The 27,253-nt window shown below is 40.2% G+C and overlaps 1 protein-coding gene across 2 annotated transcripts in view; it reads right to left on the bottom strand.

Moving 5' to 3' along the window:
- LOC113024643 (voltage-dependent T-type calcium channel subunit alpha-1I-like) overlaps positions 1-27,253 on the bottom strand; it is a 159,396-nt gene that overhangs the window by 83,614 nt on the left and 48,529 nt on the right. The window contains exons 5-10 of one of the 2 annotated variants that reach the window (XM_026171859.2): positions 21,212-21,554; positions 19,765-19,857; positions 11,430-11,769; positions 10,948-11,348; positions 3,356-3,507; positions 1,050-1,235 (exon numbers count right to left, since the gene is read on the bottom strand). In XM_026171859.2, coding sequence (XP_026027644.2) covers positions 1,050-1,235; positions 3,356-3,507; positions 10,948-11,348; positions 11,430-11,769; positions 19,765-19,857; positions 21,212-21,554 — 1,515 coding nt within the window. The remainder of the gene's footprint in view (positions 1-1,049; positions 1,236-3,355; positions 3,508-10,947; positions 11,349-11,429; positions 11,770-19,764; positions 19,858-21,211; positions 21,555-27,253) is intronic. The other variant, XM_026171860.2, reaches the window with a different exon arrangement.

Here is a 27,253-nt window from a genome sequence, read left to right as displayed (position 1 = left end):
ATTTAAGCATGATACAAATACAATCATCTTTTATAGAATCACACACAAAGATGCTTTGGATAATTAAGCTGTATCTGTACCCTAAAGGTTCCTAACTGTGTAAATTCAGTTTTATTTATTTATTTTTAAGTGTCATCATTTGTTTTGTACTGTGTGACTTTCCGAGCTGAAATAAATTAAATGGCTGTAAATGCCTGAGTGCTGTTGGACGCTGGGGAACGGCTACATGAGATTTAATCCGCTCCAGCGACCATTTAAAATGTTAAGAACCAAACTAAACATTCACCAACAGTCTCAAACGTTTCATTTAGTAACATTTCTGAAGAAAAAAAGCATTCACGTTGCCATTATGGGTATTAAATGTGGCGTTACAGAGAAAAGTTTTAAATTTAGCTGTTAAAAATCTAACCGATGGAAAAATGAAGTTGTCTAATTACTTTTTTTTTAACACTGTATGTAAAATAACATTTAATTTAACAATGACTTCCTTTTACATTAACCCTGTGTATGAGTCTGAACAGACACACAGAGGATTTTTTTTAAAGCACACTGAGATCTCAGGGTCATTTTCCTCAGACATTACAAAACAAAATTACAGGGATGTGAGTGGCATGCAAATCTGAAAACAGTATATAAATAAAGACAACAAATACTGTGTACACTGAACACCCACTAAAGGACCTATTAACTCTCAAAGCAGTTCTGTGGCAGTGCTTGAGCATCACAAATGTGCCCTTGTTGCTCTACTCACTTAAGTGTATGCTTGTTAAAATCTAACCAGATCATCAAGGGTCTGCTTGTTATTTTGTACCCAGGGTTAATAGCTGCTGTGGAATGTTGTGACCGTCTGTGCTACAATGGTTGCTGGTAAGCAGCTGTGCAGATCTAAAGCCAATACGTGCCACACCATGAAAGTAGAGGGTGAAACAGAGATCTGACTCACAGTACTGTTCCTGACACCAACTAAAAACACAGCTGAAAGAAACGGATCAAACGAGCCGTTTACATTCTTCTTCTTTTATTATGATCACACAGTGTGTACACCTTACCTAAAGATGAAGATGAAGAGCATTAGTAACATGCAGAAGGTGGCCACGTTGTCCATGGTCTTCATCAGGACCACCAGCTGTCTCCTGAGAGCTGGCATGAACCTCACCAGTTTCAGCACCCTCAGCAGCCTGAAGGTCCTCAAAACAGACAAACCACCATCCGACTGGCCGATAATCTCACACACACTGAGGGGTGAAGCACAAAATGCTGCTAAATGTCCATTTTAACATAGCATGTACAGAAAAAACACTTACATATGTACATAAAGCATAAATGAAAAAATGCCCTTTTACACGTAACTACAATAACATTTACATTTTGGTTGTATTACATAACTACAATAAAAAGTTTAAATTTCATGATACATTCAGTTCATACAGAGCATATTTTCCTCAATTAATTATATAAATAAACAAATCTTTTGTTTTAATATTTAATATTAATATTTTTAATAAGACTTATGTTTTACTGCGAGTCTATGAGGACGAAGAATAATTGTTTTGTTTTGTATTTTGCTCATTTCTTGCAAACACGTTTCAACAGTGGCTATAACTGCAACTACACCTGCCCTGCCTGAGATGACCATATGATGAATATCCACTCTCACTGACATCACACACAGCCAAGAGTAGAAAAAACTGGCTGAAACATTTTGGATCATGGGAACTAAATGTGAACATATTTTATGCCTAAGAAAACAACTTCTAACTGCTTCTTCGCTCTGTAGTCCATCGTGTGCACACACAGCACTGGTTCATCACTTGCATTAGGTGCCTTATTTTAAAGCATGATTCAAAGGTCAATGTTAAGTGCCTTAACAAAATTCCTCTGAAAATAGTCAAGTACAAGGACTGCATTGAAAATCAATGAGAAAGCGTCCATTTTCAACACACACTAGCACTGGAATGTAACACATTCAAGAGGTTTATCTTAGCTGGTCGCACACAAGGACTCAACACAACACATCTTTGCTATTGTATTTGCACTACTGCACTAATGCACATAGGCTTGATTTATTTTATATTCCCTTTTATCTTTTCATAATGATCTCTTTCTATACTAGACTGAGAGAGAAACTGCAAACCCTGTACATGCAATGAATTGAAAATCTTGAATCCAATGGCCGAAGGAAGACTTTGGAAGACCTTCTGAAAGACTGGAGAAATATTGCTCAAGATCATTTTCAAGCAATATTGCAGATAATTATTGCTGCAGCACAAGGCCAAAAGTGTTCATTTTCATTATTATACACCTTCAAGTCCCTAACCTTTAAGGGAATCAGTACTGATTCTAATTTCTCATTTCTTTTCCCATCAACTCAAGTAAGTGTAGTAACTGATCCATGTTAAATTTGTGGTCACTTTTTAATCTTCAAGTAATTCATTTGTCCACTAGCAGGTTACCAGGGTTCTTGAGATTGCAAGTGAAGCTCTAAATGCTTTTATTTGTACATGAGTTCACAAAACGTGATGGCTGAAGTTTTGCTGTCTATTTTCTTTCTCATTCTGACGGATATTTAACGTGAACAGAGAGCTGTTCTCTCGTGAAAAATATGCCTTTAAAGAAACACGTCTCCTCGGGTTGGTAGCTTTCAAAGGCCTCACTCAGCACATCAAAATAGCGTTGGCTTTGAATTGACAAAGACCGAATAGGGACCCTTGCATAGCAGCTCAGTATAAATAGCTGAGGACGTTCAGATAGAAAAAGAGATGGAAATGGGTAGCGGGGCAAGAGATAAGAAGACAGATGCAGATATGTTCAATCACCATGTATCTTCTGTGATGGGTTGCACATTTGATCTTGTTCAGTTTTAGTTGCTTTGATGTGTATTTGATCTCGGGGTTATAATGGGGATCACACACAAAGGCGCCTAACCAGATGAATTGGGGGAAAAAAACACCAGCAGATCAAAGGCATTGCCACTCACCTGAAGCTTCCAGGCACACAAAACAAAAGACAAAATCTGTTTGCTGCTTTCTGACGCTTTGGCATCTAAATCCATACAGGTGGTACATTTGAACAAGATAGAAAGCACATGACAATTTGACAAAGTATGAATAATTAAACTGCAGGCTCTCTTTCCAGAATCGTCTGGCAAATGAAAAAAAAGCCGATATCTAAATTACATCAGTTACTATATTAGAAACTGTTTTTTTTACTCTCCAAAGCCTACTTCCGTCTTCTTGTGCTATTGAGGACATTCAAACTCTAAAATTACCTTTAGCTCTGACATATCTATGGCTGTCCACACATAAGGGTAACCTTTAAAAGCTGTACGTAACAACTGCAATCAGTGTTTTAGTACCTTATGATGACAATGATTCCATCAAAGACGTTGTAAGGGTTTCTCAGGTAGTTGAAAGAGCCAAAAGCTGTGAGCTTGAGGATCATCTCCAAGGAGAACATGCTTGTAAAGACGATGTTGCAGATCTCCAGAACATTGGTGAGCTCCTCTGGCTGTTAGCATAGAGACAAATAAAAGTAAGAGAAATTAGAAATGAAAGAGAGGTATATAAGCAGGGGTGCACATAAGTGGTCCGCAGGTGCGCATTCGCTGTCAAAATAAAAGACGCGCACCAGATAAGAAGTAGCAACGTGCGTTCGCGTACATATAAAAGGCACTGTTTTTGCCTTTTATATGCTGCAACTTCTTATCTGGTGCGCGTCTATTATTTTGACAGTGAATGCGCACCTGCGGACCACTTATGTGCACCCCTGTGTATAAGGATGATAGGCAGAGACATTCAAAACAGTCAAGCTTCTAGTTACTAGCTAAAAAGAAAGTGTGATTATGCTTAATTTAAAAGTTTAAAGATAATAAAGATCTGTCTTCTGAAGGTCTCAGTTTGTTTGACAATCAGTAAAATATCGTCGGCATGTTCAAATAGTCTGTAATCTGCTGTCTGCACCAATCCCAAACAGCAGCAGGCAATAGTTAAACCAATTATAAAGCTCATCAATACATTTTGCAGATATTAATTAAAGAAACAGAATTTACTCAGTCCACCCTGAAGACTGCTGAAAGACCACATTTATATCCAAAAAATGTCTTTAAGAGCTCAGATTTCATATACAGTATCTTTTTGGTCTTCAGTTGTCAGTTTACCATCATAGTAATTGCACTAGCCATAATTAATCATAATAAGTCAACTTATTAACACACTAGCACAATCATTTGGTTATTTCTTTTTTGTTGTTTTATTTATTTCATTTTCAATCCTCCATATGCCGTTGCAACATATCTATCTATGTATCTATACATACATATATATATATATATATTCTTGTCGTCTAATGTTGTTCTGTTTCATTTGAACACATCTCTCTCTTTCTGGCTTTTTGTATAGATTTGCTCAATACGATGAAGAACAGCCATATATATACACGCAGACACACATACAAAGCACTAAATCTGGCACACTCGTGATTTCCAGCACATCTCTATTCCACAGAGCTCCTCTGCAACTTCAGCAATGACATTTCAACATCCCAGAATCAATGAGCACTGTGTTTATCATATTTACATGTCTGTGCGCATGTGTGCAGCTTTTTGTTACCCCTATATACTGTGTGTGTTTGTCACGCCTAATGACTGTTTGCAGTGTGAAAACATGGGCTAATGATGTATGCCCATCAGTGTCCAGACCAGCCAAACAGTGCTGGCAGTCCCTGGAGATCCATTACTGCTGTCTCATTACTGCAGACCTGGAAACAGATCTAAAGACTTGAGTTTTTTTGTTAGCTGATACATGGAATCAAATTAGAAAAGCAGGGATTTTCTATCATACTGAGGACTTCCAGGTTGACTTAGAAAAGTAAGCAGAATTCACTTGTGAACTAGTAGTTTGGGCTCTAAAAATACCTGTAATCAGGCAGTCAAGTCTAAATTTGTCAAGGAAAGGTGTTCGAATCAATCATACACTGCAGTTAGACCAGGGTTCGTAGTAGTAACTTTCTTAGCGAATAATGCAGCAAACAGGTGCAACAGGGTAAAAAGAAAGGAAATTTTCACCATTTGAGCCAATTTATTTGAAATGGCAAAATGCCAAAGCACTTGTCCTTGGCACACTGTTGGAGGAAATCAAACTTGACCTTGAATCTTCAACTAAATGAGGTCATGCAATAACTCAGTGCATCGCAAATTCTTGTAGCCCATTGAACTTCTTTCTGATTTTGGCTTAAAAAGAGAGACGCACATAAATTGGATGCTTATACGCAATTAGCTTTGTCAGATGGTGCTGCTGACTCTCATCGTCTTTAGGTCTGTGTGTGCCATCCTAATCTAATTTGTCCAGCACTTAGTGGGTTCTTCTTGTTGAAATGAGCTGGTCAATTCTGCATAAATAACATCTGAAGAAGTACTCTGATCTGAGATCTTAACTGAGAACGACTGAACTTCAGAGATCAGAGAATCAATGATATGAATCAACGAGCACAGTGGTCTCCATCATCTGTGAATAGGAGAAATTTGGAAGCCCTCAGACTTTTCCTAGAGTTCACCATCCAGTGAGTTGATCTCAAAATATCCAACTGGACAACAATCTTAAGTCTTGTATGGTACAGTGGCCAGAAGTCACTCCCCAGTAAACAGCACATTTCCACATAGCGACACAGAAAGTGCTTACATATGGCCCACACACCGCAAAAAAGGATGGCTGTTTGATGTGTTATACAGTGTTGGTCAAGTTACTTGAAAAAAGTAATCAGTAACTAATTACTGATTACTTCCCCAAAAGAGTAATCCCGTTACTTTACTGATTACTTATTTTCAAAAGTAATTAATTACTTAGTTACTTAGTTACTTTTTAAAAACACGATTTACAACCTGAATAGGTAATAAAGCGATAGATCTTTCAGCCCAATTCTACTTTTTCTACATAATCCATCATACAAAATGTAATCAAATGGAAAAGTCCCTTTTTTTAACTTGTTTTATCAGTTTTAATCTTTTAACTTTATGCATCAAGCAAAAATTTAATTATATGCAACATTCTCTGACTTGAATAAATTAGTTTAACATTTAAACCTATTTTCTGCACATTCCAGCACATAAAATATTTTTTTTTGTGTTTACACTCAGTCTTTCAAATAGATGCAAGTAAAACACAGCAGAAAATAAATAAAGTCAAAGACTCAGCGGTCCTGTTGCTCTATTTTCACCTGTAAAGCAGGACTGCGGTAGGCGGAGGTTTACCCTGGTGCAGGTGTGCCGTGGTCAGTTGAAGAATCCGCGACTTTCTCTGTGAGTTTCCCATTACGTCGTTGCGCACTCGGTGCTTGCTCGGAAGTTTAGGGGTTTTTTTCGCTGTAAAAAGAAGTTTTCTTCCCACGCACAATGGACGCTAATGTTTTTGTCACTTTTTATGGAATCAAACTCAAAGTAAGGTCAGTACTTCCACGCTTTAAACGCTGCACGCTCATACTCTCTCCCACAATCGATATGTGATCCATTGTTGATCTGCACACAGCTGTTGTCACTAACGGCGCACTCGCTTACGTCACTGTCGTGAGACATTCTCGCAAAAAAATCACGGTTTTAGTAACGCAGTAACGCAGCGTTCCTACGGGAAAGTAACGGTAATCTAATTACCGTTTTTGCAATAGTAATCCCTTACTTTACTAGTTACTTTTAAAAAGTAATCAGATTACAGTAACGCGTTACAAGTTACAAGTAACGCGTTACTGCCCATCTCTGGTGTTATATGTTTAAAAGTAACCTAGTCAGTTTTGAAGATTAACAATGGCTAACACTGAGCAGTGCTGATTTTCTAACACTGGAATATTTCTAACATTTTGAGTTATTTTCCAGTGTTAGAAAATCAGCACTGCTCAGTGTTAGCCATTGTTAATCTTCAAAACTGACTAGGTTACTTTTAAACATATAACACTGTCAAAAGTGTTAATTTAACACTCAACAGTGTTGTATTTAACACTCAGAGGTGTGGACCCATATATTAATGGATTGGATTTATATAGCGCTTTTCAAGGCACCCAAAGCGCTTTACAATACCACTATTCATTCACTCTCACACACTGATGGAGGCAAGCTACAGTTGTAGCCACAGCTGCCCTGGGGCAGACTGACAGAAGCGAGGCTGCCATATCGCGCCATCGGCCCCTCTGGCCAACACCAGTAGGCAAGTAGGGTAAAGTGTCTTGCCCAGGGACACAACGACCAGGACAGAGAGCCCAGGGATCAAACCGGCGACCTTCCGGTTACAGATGCGATTCCCAACCCCCTGAGCCACGGTCGCCCACGACACTCTCTAGTGTTAATTTAACACTGGAGATTTTGCTGTGTATAGCGCTTTTCTAAAATGGCCTGTATTTGTATAGTGCATTACTAGTCCCTAAGGACCCCAAAGTGCTTTTACACATCCAGTCATCCACCCATTCACACACACACACTCACACACCGGTGATGGCAAGCTACACTGTAGCCACAGCCACCCTGGGGCGCACTGACAGAGGCACCAGGATTACTCTCCTCTCCTCGCCTCTCGCGGATTACTCAAAATGCTCTATACAACATGCCACATTCACCCAATCACACACGTTCTCTACACTGAGTGCTTCCTAACTACATTCACACACATTCACACTCTTGACATGCAGACTGGAGGAGCCAGGGATCAAACCACTAACCTTCAGTAGGCGACCTGTTGTACCTCCTGAGCTACAACCACCCGGTGGTAAACGTGAGTAAACCCTCACTAGGTTTTGGATAAAGTGTAAACTCACAAACCTGTCAAACCTGCATCTGAAACGTTGGCTAGCATAGCAGTATAGTATTGCAACATGACATTTGGATCTTCTAACTAAAATAGGAAAATAAGAACATAAATAGTGCCATCATTGCCAGACCTGGCCCACAGCTGGTTGATATACACCCTGCCATGACACCAGTCAGTCAGAAGTGCCAGCTTGATGCTGGATCTGGGCCAAACCTGTTTTCTATGAGCCTGGGCCACATACACCAAACCAGAATCGGGCCAGATGTGGCATACCATCACATAAACAGTGCCATCTAGCAGCACAACCTGTCAGTTTTACTACCAGGTCCTCAAGACCACATACTAAGGATGATCAAGAAAAGCTGCCAGCAAAAAGATTCAAATCTGCTCTGTTGAGAGGCTTTCCACAGTACAAACCTCAGTGATGACAGCTGGCCAAAACAGCTGAAAATTCTGTTCCTCGCTGAGCTTGGGTATTAAACATTGCTATCTGAGGCCAAAAGAACTAAAGATGAGGAGATTTAAAGGTGGTGCAAGAGACAAAGAGGACAACATGCCACGAGCTGATGGAGGACTGGCACTAAAATAGATTGCATGTCAACTTTGGAAAAAGATCCAACCTTCTGTTTTCTTTTCCTCACCCCCAACCGGTCATGGCAAATGCCTGCCCCAACCTGAGCCTGGTTTTGCTGGAGGTTTCTTCCTGTTAGAAGGGAGTTTTTCCTTCCTACTGTCTCCACGTGCTTGCTCATAAGGGGTGATGTGATTGTTGGGTCTTTACACTACAATATAAACAGCCTTGAGCTGACTGTTGTGATTTAAAGGGCTATATAAATACAACGGAAATGAAAAATCAAAAGTTCATCAACAAGGATGCCTGAATGAAGACGTCATCCTGGCAAACACATCTTCTCACATGGTCTATATGATAGCAACCACCCCATTTATGGTCCCCTGTTTAGCCTTTTTATTAGAAATATACCCTTTTGTTAGTTCTTAATTCTCATTTTTTCTCCCTCTCCATTCTCAGTAACTGTCTGTGAATTTCTAGAATGTTCTGATAGAATTTATAAACAGCCTATACAACACATATTTACAGAACTGATAGCATCAAAGGATGACATTTGGACATTACACTGTCCGAATAACGTCTGGTCTCCTGCCGTAGTGGCTGCCAGATATAAAAAAAAAAAGAAGGAAAAACCACCCCGAGCAACAACAAAACCTTGGACAGGTGTAAGCACCTCCCTTCTCTACAGGTGGAAAATCACAGTGATGAGGCAGATCAAGCCTCTGATACTCACTGTTCAAACAGAGGGAGGCATGACTTCAGTTTGCTAAACAGGCAGTGGAACCACAGACATTTCAGCTCACTATTTCCTCACCATTGAAGCAGCAAAGACTCTCTCTCTCTGCCTCTCTCGTTCTGCCTCTATTTTTAGCAGCCCCTGAGATGAGAGACGACCCACCACTGCGGCGGTGGCAGGCGTGAGTGGGCGATGGTATAGCGAAAGCAAGAAATATTGATAGGGGGGAAAAAAAAGAGTTCACAAAGCCGAGCATCAGAAAAAGAGAGGAAAGAAGAAGAAAAGAAGAAAAATCAGTGAAAGTTGAAAAAGAACAGGAAGTGCCTTATTTTCATTGCTTGGAGAGAATTTAATCAGTGCGATCCAAACGAAAGTTCACGCTTGTATAATATGATGTCATGATCCTAGATGCAATCTGTTGCATAAACTGGGGGAGCACACTATAAAGACGAATATTAAGCCAACACCTGTACGAATGGGGGAAGAGCTTTACACTGCAGGAGTGTGGACATGCAGGGCAATGACAGGAACGAGGTAGAAGCAACTTTGTAATCTCCAAAGGAGCCAACATGGCTGTCTTTACTTTCTATAACAACTATTACAGAGAAAATCTGCAGCACATGCATCCAATGTCTTAACAGCATCTAACGTAACAGTCAAATGATACGTACACAACAGTTTAAATGTTAACAAATAACTTTGTTGTGCAATTCTAGAAGTCATCAAAAATTGTCCAAGTTATAAATGATTGTAAAGTTATTTTTGTTGAATTGTTTGCTGACAGTATGTAAGTGTCCGTGCTGATAGACAACAAAAAATCTATATACAGTACTGTGCAAAAGTCTTGAGTCACCATTATATCTTTACATTTTAATAGGAAAATGGGAAGTATGTGCAAGTATGTGTTGTACGTCTCTCCCGACCCACTGATGCGAACAATGCTGATGACAATTTGAATCAAACATAGATTCATCACTTCATAAGACCCATTGCTCTTGTGTAATTTGTCATACCTCAGTGTTAAAGGCTTTTTTATATTTGCAAAAACGCTTCAGCTCTCATCTATGAAACTTTATCAGAACCCTCGAGAGCAGTATTTAACCCCTAGTGCGGGCTGTCTCATTTGGAAAGTGTCCTGAGGATTGTTGACCCACTACTGATCATGTGAGTCACACAGGGTGAAGGTAATCACCCACGCCTTTTTTAAAGACTCATGCAAACATAAAGACCGCCATTACCTGGATGACTGAAAACCTATACAGACACACAACACACTTCCATCTTTTCTTCCTGTTTCCATTCCTTGAAAATGGCTCCTTGTCACCTTTCCACCTGAGACTATTTATGATGAGGCATCAGCGAACAATAGATGGACCACCTGAAGGGCATCTCTCAGGTCCTGTGTCAGTGCTGATTTTTTTCCCTATTTCTTAAGGCCGTGACTTTCAGATACTGTTCATCTGCTGTCGATAGATTTGTAGTCCTGTCAACTTTTGTCGTCTCCATGTCCAGTTTCCTGAATTCTTTAAAAGGACACACTGTGCTGAGATATGTCAAGTTTGCAACTAATAACTGTTTGGAAATCACGCTGTTGGTGCAAAAGTTATACTTCATGCCTGTAAAACTGTGTTATCTTTAGCTGAAACTAATAATAAAGAAATGGGAACATAGTATAAAGAAACATGAAGAAACGAGTACTGTCTGACAACTTTTGCACTCTAGTGCATAACCCTCAAATATATGAAAGACTGAGAGAGATAATTAAGATATTTAAATATTTAATTAAACAATGAAAGATTTCCTAAATAATGAAATAAATGAGGGGAACATGAACAAATGTAAAAAGCCAGCTGTACCTGCTCGTGGTGCTCAATGCCCATGCTGATGGTGTTGATCAAAATGGCGATCATGATGCCTCGGTTAAAATACTTGCTCTCCACGATGCCCCACAGTTTCATCCTGATCTCGTACCACAGCTCCTTGCATCCTTTCTTCGGACTACAACAAGACTCTGCACCTTCATGGCCTTGTTTGTCCTTCCCTTTAGTACTGGACTGTACACCATCCCTGTCTGATTCCTCCACAGTTCCCTCTTCTGTTTCGTCACTCGCTGCATTTCGAACTGGTCCCACCCCGTCAGAGAGCGCCAGCGCTGCCGCGCACTGAGGGCAGCCGTCTGTGGCGGAGGCAGCAGTGAGGGCCACAGGCTCAGCGGATGAGGCATGGCCTAGTTTGTTGTGATGGGGACATGGCGGGCCTTACAAAATGCAAGATGGAGAGATTAAAGGGTGATCCTATAAATCAAATAGATAAATACTACTTTCTTACAGTTACGTACCATGTCTTAACCCCGCTCTTCTGTCACGTCCTTCACGTCCATTGGCCTTCCTCTCCCTTCCTTCCCCGCCTCCTCTTCCTCTTCCAACACCATGAAAGCCACGAGGTTTCCCCCGGAGGGTGTTAAAAAGGGCAACAGTTTGCCTCCTCGCCTTTCGGAGGAAATGGCAGACCAGCTGGAAGAGCTCTTCGTAGCAGTCCCCAGGTTCACTGGCCAGGGTGGAGGAGGATGAACACCGAGCTCGCTGCTCCTGCATCAGCTGATGCTCCCGCTGCTTGGTCTCTGAGAACTGGGTGGCAATGACCACGAGGCACAGGTTGATCATGAAGAAGGAACCGACCTGGGAGGATGACAGGCATGCGCACATTACATAAACAAAATTTAAAGCTGCGTGTTGCTTGACTGTCACGTTCCTCCCCAAGCTGCCCAGTGCTGAAAAAGTGTTTACTTGTGAGAATCCAAACTAATGAGATGTAATTATTTTCACAGGGCTTTTGTCTGTTTATCTGTAATAAAAGAACCCTTTTAAAGGCCTATTATTAATCCTAAAACACTCCCATCCAATAAAAAGGTAATAAATCATTCTTAAATATAATGATCTGCAACAGTTGGAAGCTCCAGCATGAAACTGGAAACCCCTAATTTGGTCTGTTAGTCGACAGCTTCTGCCAGCTAATAACGCTGAATACAAAACTCTCAGCATGATGGCCTTATGCCAGAGCAGTGTAGCTCTTACCTCTAGCTTGTTAGTCCACTTGGCTGGACAACTCCAGACATAACACATTATACAATATGTTCACAAACAAATCTGCTCCAGTGCCATCCTGAAAATACTTCTTTTTTTTAGTATTACAACCAGCAAACCAAGCAATGACTAAGAGAGGAGAGCTAACATATTAGGTGGCTTGATGCTGTTGTAGCTGTAATAATTAGCAACTTTCTTTTAGAAAAACCTATGATCACACGAGACAAGCCTTATCTATCTATCTATCTATCTATCTGTCTGTCTGTCTGTCTGTCTATCTATCTGTCTGTCTATCTATCTCTTTCTTTCTTTAGGTTTTACAACACTGATTTGTTGAGAACAAAAACTACAATTACACAGTATCTTATCCTTTTTTACCCTAAGGCATGAAAATATATATTTTTGAAAGTGAAAATGACAACAACATTCTGGTAATGCTGATACCTTATTCATATAAACATGTAATTATTACAACTATTAAACACCATCATCACCATCACTGCTCTATCACAAAAAAATCCACAAAACTACCATGTATCAGTATCAGTTCAACATCATTTTACACTAATACAAAACACATTTACAACACGTGGCAATAAACAGCTGCTTGTTGAAAACTAGTTTCTGCACTTATAGAGCACTGGTAGGACAACCAGCCCCACCCAACCCCTGTTATGATCTCTTTTAATCTCAGTTAGCTCTCAGTATATTTTTAAACAGCTGCTTGTCATTCCAGGTGTAGCTCTCCAGCCTGTGAAGAGTTACCCTCAAGCACAGGGGTGTCAAACATGCAGCCGGGGGCCAGAATCTGCCCGGCAAAGGCTCTTAGAGACTTTTTCTGTAATTTGGGTTTTCTGTAATAATAATAATAATTTTACATATTTATTCATCCATATTATGGAGCAATTGTGACCACACAGTTTACTCTGGAATCATCTCCCTCTTCAGATTAGGTCATCTTCTTCACTAACACGTTCAAACCCAATTGAACATGTGCGTTTTTCATTAGCATTAACTTACAGTGTCATTTTCCCCCAGTGCATCTCTTTTACTTTTATGCGTCAAACTCATCAAAGAATATATATTTAACAGTCAGAGACTTTTTTACTGCTGTTGAATGTCAAAATATGTCAGATATGACCCGAACAGTATGCAAGGACAGAACATAGGAATGAAAAATCTTGATACTAAGACAACATCTTCTAAAGGCAAACACATTATCACAGAGATGCAAAGCAGAGGAACTTATTTAGACACCGTCACATACCCTGTCCTGTCTTGATCATCAGTTTTTGTGGTGCATTTGCTAAAAGCCTGCATTCATAAAAAAGTAAGTGGAGAAGTTCGTGAAGTCTGATGAGGTGTATTGTCCGTGAAGGTTCTCAGTCATCCAGGTCATCGTAGTCAAAGGAGCTTGCAAAGAAAAGCATCTGGACTTCTTTAAGTTGCTTGAAGACGTTTCACCTCTCATCCGAGAAGCTTCTTCAGTGAAACGTCTTCAAGCAACTTAAAGAAGTCCAGACGCTTTTCTTTGCAAGCTCCTTTGATGAGGTGTATTGTAGCTAAACTTACATCTTCTGAACTTACAATAGGTAGAGTCTGGTGTTTATGGAGAAAACTGGTAACAGAATATTCAGCTTAGTTTAACCTTGACTTGGAATCTCTTAAGATGTCTGTGCTTTCAGCAGTCTGCTAACTACCAAACTTACCTCCATACAGCTACAGCACAATATATAAAAAGCTTGTAGGCGTATTGGGACTGTTAGGAAAAGGTGTCTACCCCCAACTGAAATCTGGCGTTGAACATTGTAATGCACGATTCATAATGAAACACATATCTGGTGTGATACATGAAAAACTGAGAGCAGAAAGGTCAGAAGAGGGAAGAAAAGTGTTTTTTTACCATCACTCCTTTAACTAAAACCTTAGGTTGTGTTTTCCTGCTTAACCACTGATATCATTCAGCCACTATTGACACTTTTATTTAGATGTTTTAGGCTCATTTTCCATGAGACACAACTGGTAAAACAGATTTAAAGAAAAAAAGGGAAAAAAAGAGATGACAAAATAGGTCAAGGTCACCAAGAAACGCTAAGCTGATGTGGAAAGAAAACAGGAGGAAATTAAGCCTAGTGCTCTGCAGGCTGTGATCAATAGTGATTGTAAGCCCCATAACCTCACTAAACCACTGCGACAAAGACTACGGAGAAAGCAGAATGTACGTGTGTGTCCGTTTTAGTGTAGAGACTGCCTTTTCATTGATTCAAAGCAGAGATTTGTGGTCAGACTGGTTCATGCCAGTTCACTGGACTCACGTACTAAAAGGGAGGCAGAGGGTCCCAGCACCCGCTCAGCACCCTCGCTGATCCCATCAAATATTTATGCTCACACTCTGCTGGAATGGCTGAAATACAATTAGATTAGTCTGTGTGTCTCGGTGTGTGCACTTTTAGTTTGCAGCAGAGGTGTGAGAGGCAACTAGTGTTTGAAGAATAGTGAATGAAATAATTACGTTGCCTTCTAAACAAGAAAGCTGCAAAAATCTATGTTTTCTACAAAAAAACAAGACCATGTGAAAGGCTTGTAAACCTTTGGGAGTGCATCACATTTACTATTTGGTTTTGTGCTTTTTTCAGTCCAAATGGTAGCCACGGCAAAATGGACTTTCGGTACAGTGCAGTTTTCCAATGGTGCAGTTTGCATTTGTTCCAGCACACACTGAACACTGAGTACCAACGTGCAGACAGACAAATCTAATGATTAAATAGTAACGATATTCAGATGTGTAGTACTGTTGCTAAAGACACAGCGTTAACCAAGATCAAGCCAGTGCTAAAAAGACTCCTTTTTAGTGATATCCCCGAAATGAATGCAATCAAATGACCACCAACAAAAATGGTGAAGTCCACATTAGCTGAGGCTGTTTTCTTTGGCTCATTATGCATTTTTACTGTAAAGCTTCATCAGATCAGGCTTGCAGCATTTGGATGAATCTGAGCACAGAGTGCACCCTGCACACTGCAGAATTGTAGAATCTGCTAACTGGTCACTTGTGTTTATTAATGTTTTGCCATGGGCATGTATGGCTGCCATACATGCCCATGGCAGAACATTGCGTCATATTTGACAGATTATTAAACTGCTCATATTGAAACAAATTAATCTTTTTATTATTTGTTTGTATCAAGGTTTTTTGAGGCCCTTTGAGGGGTTTTCTGCATCAACATCTCTGTGAACCTCATAATGATAGTTCCAGTGCCCAGGCAATAAACACACACAAATGATTTCAGAAAAACAAACACGACGATAAAAAAGCTGTGATGTGTAATAAAGCAACTTCTGCAAGGCCTTCAGGTCCAATTGTGATTCAGAAATGTAGTGCTGATCTCTGGAGTTATTGTTTTTGAGCATACGTTATGACATATAACAACCAGTCTCTTGCTTTCTTTTATGCGAAAGGGATCGCCAGGACACGCATGGACTGAAGCAGATTATTGCAGACACTGAAAGTATCTGTTAGAAGAAGGGGTACACAGATGAGGTGTATTAAATGATTTGTTTTAAACTCACAATGTGCATATGTGGGCATTACAAACTATGTTTTTAGCCCAGATTTCGGTGGATTCCTCCTAAAAACACAATATTTTAACTACATTTTGCTGATGACTCTGTGGACTTTCCTTAAAAATATACAGTAACAGGACAGGACATCCTCTCTTGTTGTGTTGTGGCACATGTCCATATATGCAAACGAGCTCGATGTTAATACCAGGTATAAGCGAACACAGAAGGTGAGATTAAAAAGTGTCAAATCAGGAGGATTACTACGCTTTACAGTTTTGCAACAAAACAGGTTGAGGATGGCATTTGTAGATGTCAAAGCTTAATTCCACAGGGCCAAACTATCTTCCATGCAAAGCCTTTAATTCCACTGAGTCCTCTTGTCTAAACTGCTCTACATGATGGTAATCACTGCAAAGCATCTCTCTAACTCTCTCCATCTTTATCTCACTTTTTTCATCTGTCTCTCCATCTGTCACTCGGTCTCTGTATCTCTCTCTCACGGCTGTTTTCATCTAGCTTCCTTCTAGCACTCTCTTGTACTCACTCTCTTGCGCTCTCAGTTCAATTCAATTTTGCACACTTAATCTGCATGCATGTTACGTGAGTGAAATCATCAAAGCATCTAAACGCAACCTGAACTTATATCTCTCTCGTTTGCTGGCACCTCTGTCTTTCTCGGTCTTGATTGCTGTTGCTTGCTGTATTCCATCGCTCAGCACATGGTGTCATGCAGCATTAAAGAAAGAATGATGAAAAGTCTCCTCATCTGTTTCCCAGGGAGATGAGGACACGCCTGTGATGTGAGCAGAACTTTTAACATGTAAATAGTAAATCACTTTCCTCCACTAAGCCTGTTTGTGAAACAAGCCTTGAAACATGCCGAAACAAAGCCAACAAGAGGCTGGCAGTTAAATCTTTTCTCTATGGGGGGAAGACTAGGGATGGGTACCGGTAATGGCACCGGTTCTGACATAAACGGTAGTAACTAGACCGAAAAGCAGCGCACATTTCGGTGCTTTATTTTGGTGCTTTTTTTTTTTCCTGAGAGGTCGTACACTTTGGATTCTAGCCAATCATTTTACCTCTGCAAGCGTAGTAGGCGGGCCCAGGTACGTACGTTCTTTTAGAGCAGAGCTACAGATTAAAAATGCCCATGGTGAAGCGGTCAAAGTCTGGCTGTACTTCACAGCAAAAGATGCAAACTCAGCAGCCTGCAACAAGTGCTTTAAGGTGATACTGTGCAAAGGAGGTAACACCTCGAATCTGATGAAACACCTGGCGACGCATAGCATTTTGTTAAAAGCCGAGAAATGCGCCGTATTTAATAGCTTGCTGCGAGACCTCACACCGTGCACATCTACTGCGGGTGGGTTGCCTGTTATCGGACCCGGAGTTAGCAACATCCACCAAAAACCCGAAGAGGAGAGTCCTGGCCCCTAGCCCTGCCAGTGTTGCAGAAATGATGACGGATGATGATGGCAGCAGCAGCCGTTCTTCTCTGGGTGAGTACCTTAACCTCCTAAGACCCAAAATCTTCCACGGCATGCATTTTTAATTTCTCTTTGATATTTGGGCATATTGGGGCCTGATGAATGTAAAAACAAAGAATTACCACAGCTTATTTTTTTACCTTATTTTTGTTTTTATGAAAAATAAGAGCCACATATGAGGATATTTGTTTAAAATTCTGAGCAGTATAATGTCCTCGTAAGTGGATATAAGGCCCTTGTAGAGCAAAATTGAGTATTTTGGTCTAAATAACCCAAAATGTGATGTCCACATATGTGGACGCCAGGTCCTAGGAGGTTAATGTTGTCCGTGTGTAATTTACGTTGAGTAGGCTAACCACGTTATTAAATTAATGCATGTAAGGTGAACTAGCAAACACCGTTGTAGTTACATGCGGCTGTCTTCTTGTTTGATGGCAGATACTCCCTTCACCCTGGCCAAAAAGGCTAAAATGACCAAAGGAAAAGTGGAAAACAGTTAAACATGAGAGGTTTTTGGACAAAGTTTGTGTTTTTTTTCCATTGTTTAAGCGCTGCTTCCAGCCAAGAGTGATGCCAAAAAGCTAACATTGTTATCTTTTTACAAAAAAACAGCTGAACATGAGAGGTTTTTGGACCAATTTTGTGTTCTTCATTCTTTAAGCACCAGTTCGAGCATCGTTTAAGCACCGTTTCAAAAGTACTGGTATCGGATAAAACCTAAACGATACCCATCCCTAGAGAAGACATATGCAACAACTCCAGGGAGCAAAATCAAGCAGAGATGCTTAGTCAACAACATAATGAATTACAACACGTTCATCTTGAGAAACTTTAATTAATGGAGATTTGCATCCTCATTTAGATCATGTATGAATGACATTTGCTTATGTTGCTTAAGAGTTCCCTGCAGTATTTTTTTCTATATATTCTATGTAGTGTTTTTACTAAACTTCCTATTTCTGAGCTGGGCTGTGCAGTTTGTCATGTTAATTTCCACTGGTGAGGGACAGACAGACATGTCATATGACACACTGTTAAACCTTGTACTGTGATCTCCCTCAATACGTGAGCCCTGAGGGACTCACTCTAATTATCTGGATTTCACCTAAGATCAAAGAGAGACACCAACATGTGGTTGCTTCCTCTCGCCCGTCCTCCAATCCTCTCTCTGATTTCATGCTGACATTCTAGTCCATCTAGTCCTGCTCTCCCTGTCACCGATCCATCCACCCTCTTCCCATCCTTCCTTCACTTCCTCCCCCCTTCATCACTTGCTCTCTTAAGCTTGCTCGCAGTCCTTCTCCTCACTTTCCACACCTCAACTCCATCTGTCTAACAACTCCCAGCCCTCATCCACCCACCGCCCCTTCTCTCACATTTCATCATCTACTAACCCTCACTCCAGCCTTTGGTTATTTCCTTCCTTCCTTTCATCCTCCTTCCACTCTTCATCAGTTATATATATATATATATATATATATATATATATATATATATAATTTTTTTGAAAAGGCAACCATTACATCACAAATTGGATGTAGTTAGGCAATTTTCGGCTGTGTGTTTCTACATAAATGAGAACGAGCAGAGTGACCGATACATGAATATTGCCCAGTATACACATCAGTGAGAAAGAGGAGAGCAAATGAAAGCAGCAGGTGAGTATTAGAAGGAAGCCGGGAGGTGGTAGAGATTTAAAAAACAGAAAAAGAAAGGGTAGTTGCAAGCAGGTTAAAGAAAAGAGGGAATGAGTGAGGAAAGATGGATGAAGTAGAGAGGGGTAGTGGTAGAATAAACTGAGTCACGGACTGATCTATGACAGGACAAGGTAAGAAACACAGGGTGCAGCTTGAAGAGATTGGCAGATTTAAGGCGATAGAAGGATGTAGAAAGTAATCTTAAAATAAATTAAGAGGTAAAGAATGAAAGGCGCACTGGCTCGAAGAGGAAACTGGAAAAGAGGAAAAGCTCCTGTCTGAATCTGAAGGCAGGCAATTAAAAGTATAATAAAAAGACAAGACAGCCCCTGGGTTGGGGAAGTAGTCGGGACTGGCAGTCGTGCTGCATTATAACACTTTCAAATACACACACACACACACACACACACACACACGCGAGACAGGCTAAAAAGAAATATATTGCACCAACATGCACCAATGCTCACACACAAAAAGCATGAATATATTGCGGCACACATACAATGAGGGAAACAAAAGGATTGAGATTAAAAAGTACTTTATCAGAAAAAATGATGGATTCTTCAGCTCAGCTTTCAACTGTGTCACTGACAGCTCTGTGTGCGTGCGTGTGTGCGTGTGTGTGTGTGTGTGTGTGTGTGTCGTATAAAAAGAAGGAAGGTATCTCAACACAGTCATATATCATGCTCACAAAAATCAAATACATCAGCAATTAACCTCAATAAGTACATTTTAAGCAAGTTTCCTTAAAGCAAATGCTGAAGCACCTGAGCACTGACTCTAACGTGTCCACATTTACTCTGTTGTTGTAAATACGAGCAAAGCCATGTCTTACTTACAATTATAAGCAGGATGAAGTAGATGAAGTTATAGAATGAATGAGCATCCATCACGTAGTACATGATCTCCACCCAGCCCTCCAGAGTGATCACCTACAAACAGAAAGACATTTGACAGTATCTGTTATTTAGTTTTTTATTACTGAATGGAAACTGGAAACCAGAAGAAGCATCTGGCTTGTCTCTATCTGAAGGTATCAGTTCAGCTTTATTTATATAGCACCAAATTACAACAACAGTTGCCTCAAGGTGCTTTATATTGTATAAAAAGACCTTACAATAATACAAAGAAAACAGAGAAAACCCCAATAATCACATGACCCCCTTTCAGCAAGCACTTTGGCAACAGTGAAAGGAAAAACTCCCTTTTAACAGGAAGAAACCTCCAGCAGGACCAGGCGGCCACCTGCTGCGACCGGTTGGGGTGCCATGATCCATCACAAATGCTCACAAACGTATAGACAGTATGCTCTAAATGCAAACATGATGATTTGTAAATGTTAAACAGGGTTATTCTGTGGACGGATCCTTGCTGGAAGTAGTCAGGAGCCTCCTTGATAGGCAGAGTGAAGTGTCCACTACCACTACAACCCAACCCATAACTCTCTGTAAAATGGAGACAATGTGTTTTTACAACTTGATATTAATCTATTTTAATATAGTTTAAACATGTTGATTCAAGTGCTGATTAGGTGTTGTTATGTTTGGACAGAGATATGCAAGCTTCTCTGTTTCCAGTCTTTGTACTTAGCTGGGAAAGAAAAAGAAAAAGCATACAGACTTTTTTCCCAAGTTTTTATTTCTAAAAAGTAAGGTAGATTAAATGTAATTCATTACTCCTGCTCAGATATAGATGTAACCAAGAAAGCAATGGCAGGGAGGTAACTGGTATCAGCTGTTTCACAGCCATCAGTACGTTTCAGTGTGTTGATGTAATACTCTGAATGTTTTCTTGGTTATTTTTGCTGCTGTTGTTTTTGAACAGTATATAAATATTTCCATTATTTTCATTCATATCCATTTATATTTATATGCATTGTGATCATTGCATCCTCCTCTGCTTAGCCAAATCATGGTTGCAGGGGTCCATCCCAGCTGTGACACGGTTGGAGGCAGGATGGCAGGAGGCCAATCATCAGTTACCTTAATACCTAAACCCACACATTTTTGAACCTGTGGGAGAAGCTGGAGAACCTTCACTGACATGCGAAGTCCATATATAAACCCCCACCCAGCCTAATTTAAACCCAGTACCTTGATTTTGGTGAGGCAACATTGCTAATCACTCCAACACACTGCCACCTGGATATGTCTCCCTTGTATTATTTAACAGCATCAGATATCATGAATTATAAAAATGACAGAGGATGAATCATCACACAGTTAAACAGTGTTTTAATTACTCGATTTACTTGTACAGCCTCAGGTTAACAACAAAAAAACCCACCTGAAAGATGACAATCCAGGCAAAGGCAATGTTGTCAAAGTTGATGGCTCCTTTGTGGGGGTTGCTGTACCCAGTATGACACCTGGTGTAGTACTGGTTCCAGTTCACACAGAGCCCTGCTACACTGACGCTGCCGTTGGCCAGGGGCTCGGGGCTCAGACCGATAGACTGGCGATACAGGATGTCATCTTTGTCCAGGCAGCATGTCTTGCCTCCTTCTCGGCGGGCCGGCACATCGGAGCAAGACATGATGCCATTGTCAACAGGAAGGGAGCAGATAAAAGGACGCTCGTCATCCTCATCAGCCATGTAGTAAGGCCGAGGGAGACTGACTCCGCTACTGCTGGAAGAGTCCAGGAAGGAGACGATGATTACAACAGTATCCTAAAAACAAAACATTTCCTTGTACAACGTAATGTTAAAAATGATAAATACACTTTGAAATGGGTCAAAAAAAGAGGGAAAAGGAAAAAACTGAAGAAAAGATACAGATGAAAGACAATCTGAAATCAGTCTTAAATATTTATGAATTGAATGGTGAAAAAATCTGCTTGTCAGAGTCAAAGACATGCAGTTTTAAACATCCAGTCATAGTAAAATCAGCATAAAATGTGTGTATTATAGACAGGAATAGTGTATTTCATCAACAAAGTCTCACATTTAAACCAGGCAGAACAGAAGTCATATTATATGGGTGAAAGAGAATTTCACCCATATACCATACCATTTCGAGGTATTTTTTTAATGAAGATATCTAATAAATGATCAGATAAGAAGAAAACAAAATCATCTCTAAACTTGCCATTCTCATCCATCTGTTTCTTTACAAGTATAGTGGCATGCAAAGAGATGCACACGAGCCTAGATCAAAGCTTCATGTGTAATAGTGCATTTTAAGTTTGTTATATGAGTGCTCACAAGTGGAGAGATGAGTGGATGAAAGGACAGAGATAGAGAGAGAAGATTATGTGTGTAACAGTAAAATTGAAAGAAATACACCACAAGCAGACGCACGCACACAGACACAGAGGCAGGGTGGTAGTGATGGAGACATTTTAACCCTGACACATCTAGCTGACAGTCTGCGGTCTGACTCTGTTTGACAGCCGTTGTCTGTCCGCGGCGCACCGTTTCCGTGTGACGAACATTTTTCTTGATGTAAGATTGATCATGTACTGGCTACAAAGGCAGCCCGAGAACAAGCCGTCAGACTCGCTGTTCAGTCCAGCAATCTGCGTGTTTCTCACACTGAATGTGAAATTTCCCTTTTGGATTTTTTCTTTTTGTGTTTTGCAAACTACAGAAACACAAAAATATTGGAGGCTTTAAAGTCTTCTATGCAAACAGAATTTTAACAATGTGTTCAAAGCCTGACTCAAACCTGTTAAAAACATTTCACAGCAGTGTGATTTATAGTGCTTTTTGCTGAAAAAAATCTTTTGACTGACAAGTTTATTTTGTGTCACCTTCTAAAGCGTGACTTTTAAAGTGTTAAAATCAATTTTTGTCAAGGAGTATGATGGGATTTTATAATGTAGTGCAAATACTTTTTTTTAAATAGAAGAAACCGAATAGTGGAGAGTTTACACATACGTAAGAAGCGAGAGATTGCTGGTTTGATGTCAGGAGGAAGTACAAATCCCCCGCTGGTTGCATCAGGAAGGGCATCAGGCTTAAAAAGCTAGCAAATCAAAACTGTGGAGCAACCTACTGCGGCAACCCCTAGTGAAGGGAGCAGCTGAAAGTACCTTTTAAAAGGAAGAATCTAAAATCACCATTGTCTAGACATAAAAAATATGCACTAGTTTCATCATTGTATTATTGTATCCCGTTGAACGTTTGTGTGGAACTGTGTCCTTGACTTTGATCATTAAAATCGAATCAGTTTTGCTTTGACTCCAAGTGCAAAATTTTAAGAAATTCTTTCAAAGAGTTCCTGATTTAGCGAGACAGCCAGACAGGCAAAAAACAAAATGCGCCGTCATAGACGTGAAAAAAGTTTTTGGGCTACAATGTAGCTTGCCATCGCCAGTGTGTGAATGTGTGTGTGACTGGGTGAATGACTGAATGTAGTGTGAAGTGCTTTGGGGTCCTTAGGGACTAGAAAAGCGCTATACAAATGCAGGCCATTTACCATTTACCAAACATTTATCTCAGCCAGCCCAAGGACTATGTGACCAGTTTTATTTATAAAGCAAACCCAGGGTTCACAAAGTTCACAAAGAGATTACAGATTTAAAAACAAGTACAAGAACTTTAAAAAAGCACAGTAATCAGATTACAATTTTGAGTACCACAGTCGCATTTATCACATTACAGTTTCAATTATGCCATTCATTGCATTACTAAGGATTCTTTCAAGCTTGCATTAAACGCGCCTCTTGCTATGATCAGCAAACTTTACTTCAAACATCTCTTCACGCTAACACAGAGTAAGTAGGGTTCTGTGAGGTCTTATAACCTGAGTGTTATTTATATGTCTATGTTACAGAGTAATGCAAAAGTAAACTAATGGCTAGTGTAACATATTACTTTCTTCTGGGAGTAATATATTAATATTTGTTTGACCTCAATACTCTTAATAACTCTGAGTGATATGAAGGAAAGATACAAAGTACTAGACAGTGCCTACATGTAATGTGGGGACAGCATGTTGTTAGTGGTACCAAACATAAAGTCCACAAGCAGCTACTGTCACTAATAAAAAAGGACCTAACCAGACCAAACTGTGGCCATGTTTCGACCACCTTTCATGTGCTAAACATGTTATTCACGATCTAGCCTGCAAACTGACATCAGCAGCACATTTTTTCCTCAGTTAATTCTAATTTGGTAGCTCGTCCAGCAGGGTGCATGACAAGATGAAGAAAATGCAGACAAGAAGACGTTAGATAAGCAGACTTTAAAAGAAAAGCTAATACGGTCTGGCGCTGGTGTTATGCAGCAGGCTGCTGTCTGGTTCAGCGTGACCGTCTGCTCTGCCTGTTATAGAACGCTGATGCTACTTCTCAATTTATGACTTGATTAGCTGCGTCCAAGAAAAAGTCTGTGTTTAATGAAACCAAGAAAATGTAAGACACACGATACAAAAGCAGTTGACAAAGGAGTAAAGCTGAAATGATGAAAAGAGAAGACAATAAACCAAACACGAGGAGGAAGAGAGTAAATGTGATCGTTTTGGCAATATTAGGAAAATGAAAAGATAGAGGCTGAAAAAAAGAGCGAAGCTGTGTGTGATTTTATTTCAGTGTGAGGTAGGGTTGCTATTTAGAAGGCAGACCAGAGAACGACATACTGGTTAGCAATTACAATTGACCTGGTATTTATGATGACTCAATAGAAGCAGCATAGTAACTACTCTCTGTCTAACACACTCTGTGTATTTGTAGGTCTTTGTATTGCTTCCACTGACTCTGTCCCTGCGTACTGCAGGCTCAAAAGAAGCTATTAACAAGCCAAAAAACATGATCCATATATCCAGCATAACACTGGATATTTTTGACCAGGTTTTGTCCATGTGCACTGATTCTAGTTGAAACAGGTATTTTTAACCCAAATGTCTGAAGCTAAGACAGTAGCTCTGGTAGGTATTAACCACGTATGCCCTTCCACTGAACTTTGTAAGTGTGTTTTAAGCTAAACTTTGTTTCAGTTTAGCTTCGGTTTACTGTAGAGTCTCTGGTTTACCAGCAGAGGTTCATAAAATTCTGTTAGCATGCTCCTAAGCAAACATCAGATCATCAGTAGATATTTGCCACCTCATATTGTCTTGGATAATAACCCAATAAATCTGTACCTAATATAGTGTTACCAAGATATACTTATACCATGCATTTACACATCGTAGCACAGGAATGATAAAGCTGTCTATCAGAACGATTGATTTGTCAGTGGACAGCAAATATTGTGTCATTTCTGCTGAATTCCCTGTTATGCTGTGTGCTCCTCGCATAACTTAAAAATTTCAGTTTATTTAACTAAGAAAATGCATGCTAGATATCTAAAAGTACAAAAGAGGCAGCTTTATCTCACTCAAAAATATTACTTCCCTCATCCCCAACTGGTCAGAGGATGGCTGCCCCTCCCTGAGTCTGGGGGTTTCTTCCTATTAAAAGGAATATGTCTCTGTGAAGGTTCTCAGTCATCCAGGTCATCGTAGTCAAAGGAGCTTGCAAAGAAAAGCATCTGGATTTCTTTCAGTTACTTGAAGACGTTTCACCTCTCATCCGAGAAGCTTCTTCAGTTCTAAGGTCAAATGGTGGAGAGTCCCAGATATAAACCTAGTGGGAGTATCCCCCCACAGAGGGACAAAAGGACCCCCTGATGATCCTCTAATCGCCTGAGCCAAGGTGTGAAACTGGGTGTGGGTCCCAGTCAGCCAGAGTTTCGGGTGAGCTCACTGTGAAACCTGGCCCCACCTTATCATGCGAATTCCTGAGATCAGATGGCCTCTGTGGGGGGAAACTCCCAATAGGTTTATATCTGGGACTCTCCACCATTTGACCTTAGAACTGAAGAAGCTTCTCGGATGAGAGGTGAAACGTCTTCAAGTAACTGAAAGAAGTCCAGATGCTTTTCTTTGCAAGCTCCTTTGACTATTAAAAGGAAGTTTTTCCTTCCCAATGTTCGCAAGTCCTTCCTCAAAGGGGGTCGTTTGATTGTTGGGGCTCTCTCTGTATTATTGTAGGGTCTTTATCTTACAATATACAGCATCCTGAAGCTAGTTCTATTGTGATTTGCCATTATATAAATAAAACTGATATGAAGTATCTCACTGACTCTCTCTGGACATCTCACTACAGAGACATTAGTTTTTAGGGGTATTTCCATGCTCATGTTCCTCTTAGGGATGTAAATGTGCAGTGTATTGTCTGCACAAATGAGCATGTGTTCCCAGATATACCCCTGTGTTGTTCATCCTTTTCACAGTCCTTACTGGAGGTATGAGAAGAACAAGTAAATATGAGAAAAATGTGACAGACAGCCAACCATCCACAAGTCCCAACCTCTGTGCACGACTGAGCCAACATCCGCTGACAGCAGATATCACAGCCTCGCTCATTATCAGTTTGGACATCAGCTGTGTGTTCCTGTAGGTGATTATGTTCGTCACCAGAGAGTGTCAGACAGACAGCAGTCATTTCACAGCTGAAGAGATGTTGGACTCCTGACAGAAGAGGCACCAGCTAAAGCAGCTGTTTCATACCTCTTGCTCTTGTTTCTGGAAACCTGGCAGTGTGAATTACAACCGTCACACACTGTTTACATCAGCTCTCTGACAAAAAAGGGGTGGAAAAAGAGTACCTGTGCGAATGTTTTACCAAAATTGGATGACATTATTGAGATTTACTCAGGGAGATCAGGGCATCCCATGATTACATCCCCTCTCCATTTCATCTCAGAATTGGTTACTATGGTGATGACCTACCCCAAAGCCTCTCATCAGATCATTATTTTCTTTCCGGGCTTGTAAGTGCGAACCGTCGTCCAGCCCACTCTGTGCAGCCAAACTGGCCCAATCAAATGCTTGGCCTCAGATCTGGTCTCCCCAGGCATTTCCTTACCGCTAACAGAATCCCAGTTATTGTCTGAGCTCTGTGTTTGCACAGTGGTATTAGCTGTACTCTTAATCATAGACATGGTTAGGAACAAACAACACCTGTTTAGCTTTAAGCTTCTAATTCTGATTTGCTATTTCCTACCAGGGAAAATGAACTGTCATAATTTATGACTAATTAAGAAGCGCTGACTATTAAAAATCTCTTAATTTTGCTGTGAAAAATACAAGTGAGCAGATAATGAATAAAAGCCAGCTGGTATTAGGTCATTTTTTACCTTTGGGCCACTTTATTTTATCATTCTTTTCTATACAAGCGTTCCGAGACAGTATTAGTATTAGGAGATAACATTTAAATCACAAAAATATCATGACAATATAAAAAGTGAACAAAAAGGATCTAATTCATTTCAACTAATTAAGTATAATGGCAGTTCAGCTCAAGGTGTCCTGGATCTAGGAACCCAGTGTTTGTGTTTCCTGGT

This window comes from Astatotilapia calliptera, chromosome 6 (genome assembly GCF_964374335.1).
Source record: "Astatotilapia calliptera chromosome 6, fAstCal68.1, whole genome shotgun sequence".
In the NCBI taxonomy this organism is placed as follows: domain Eukaryota; kingdom Metazoa; phylum Chordata; class Actinopteri; order Cichliformes; family Cichlidae; genus Astatotilapia; species Astatotilapia calliptera.
This window is presented reverse-complemented; position numbering and strand designations above follow the sequence as displayed.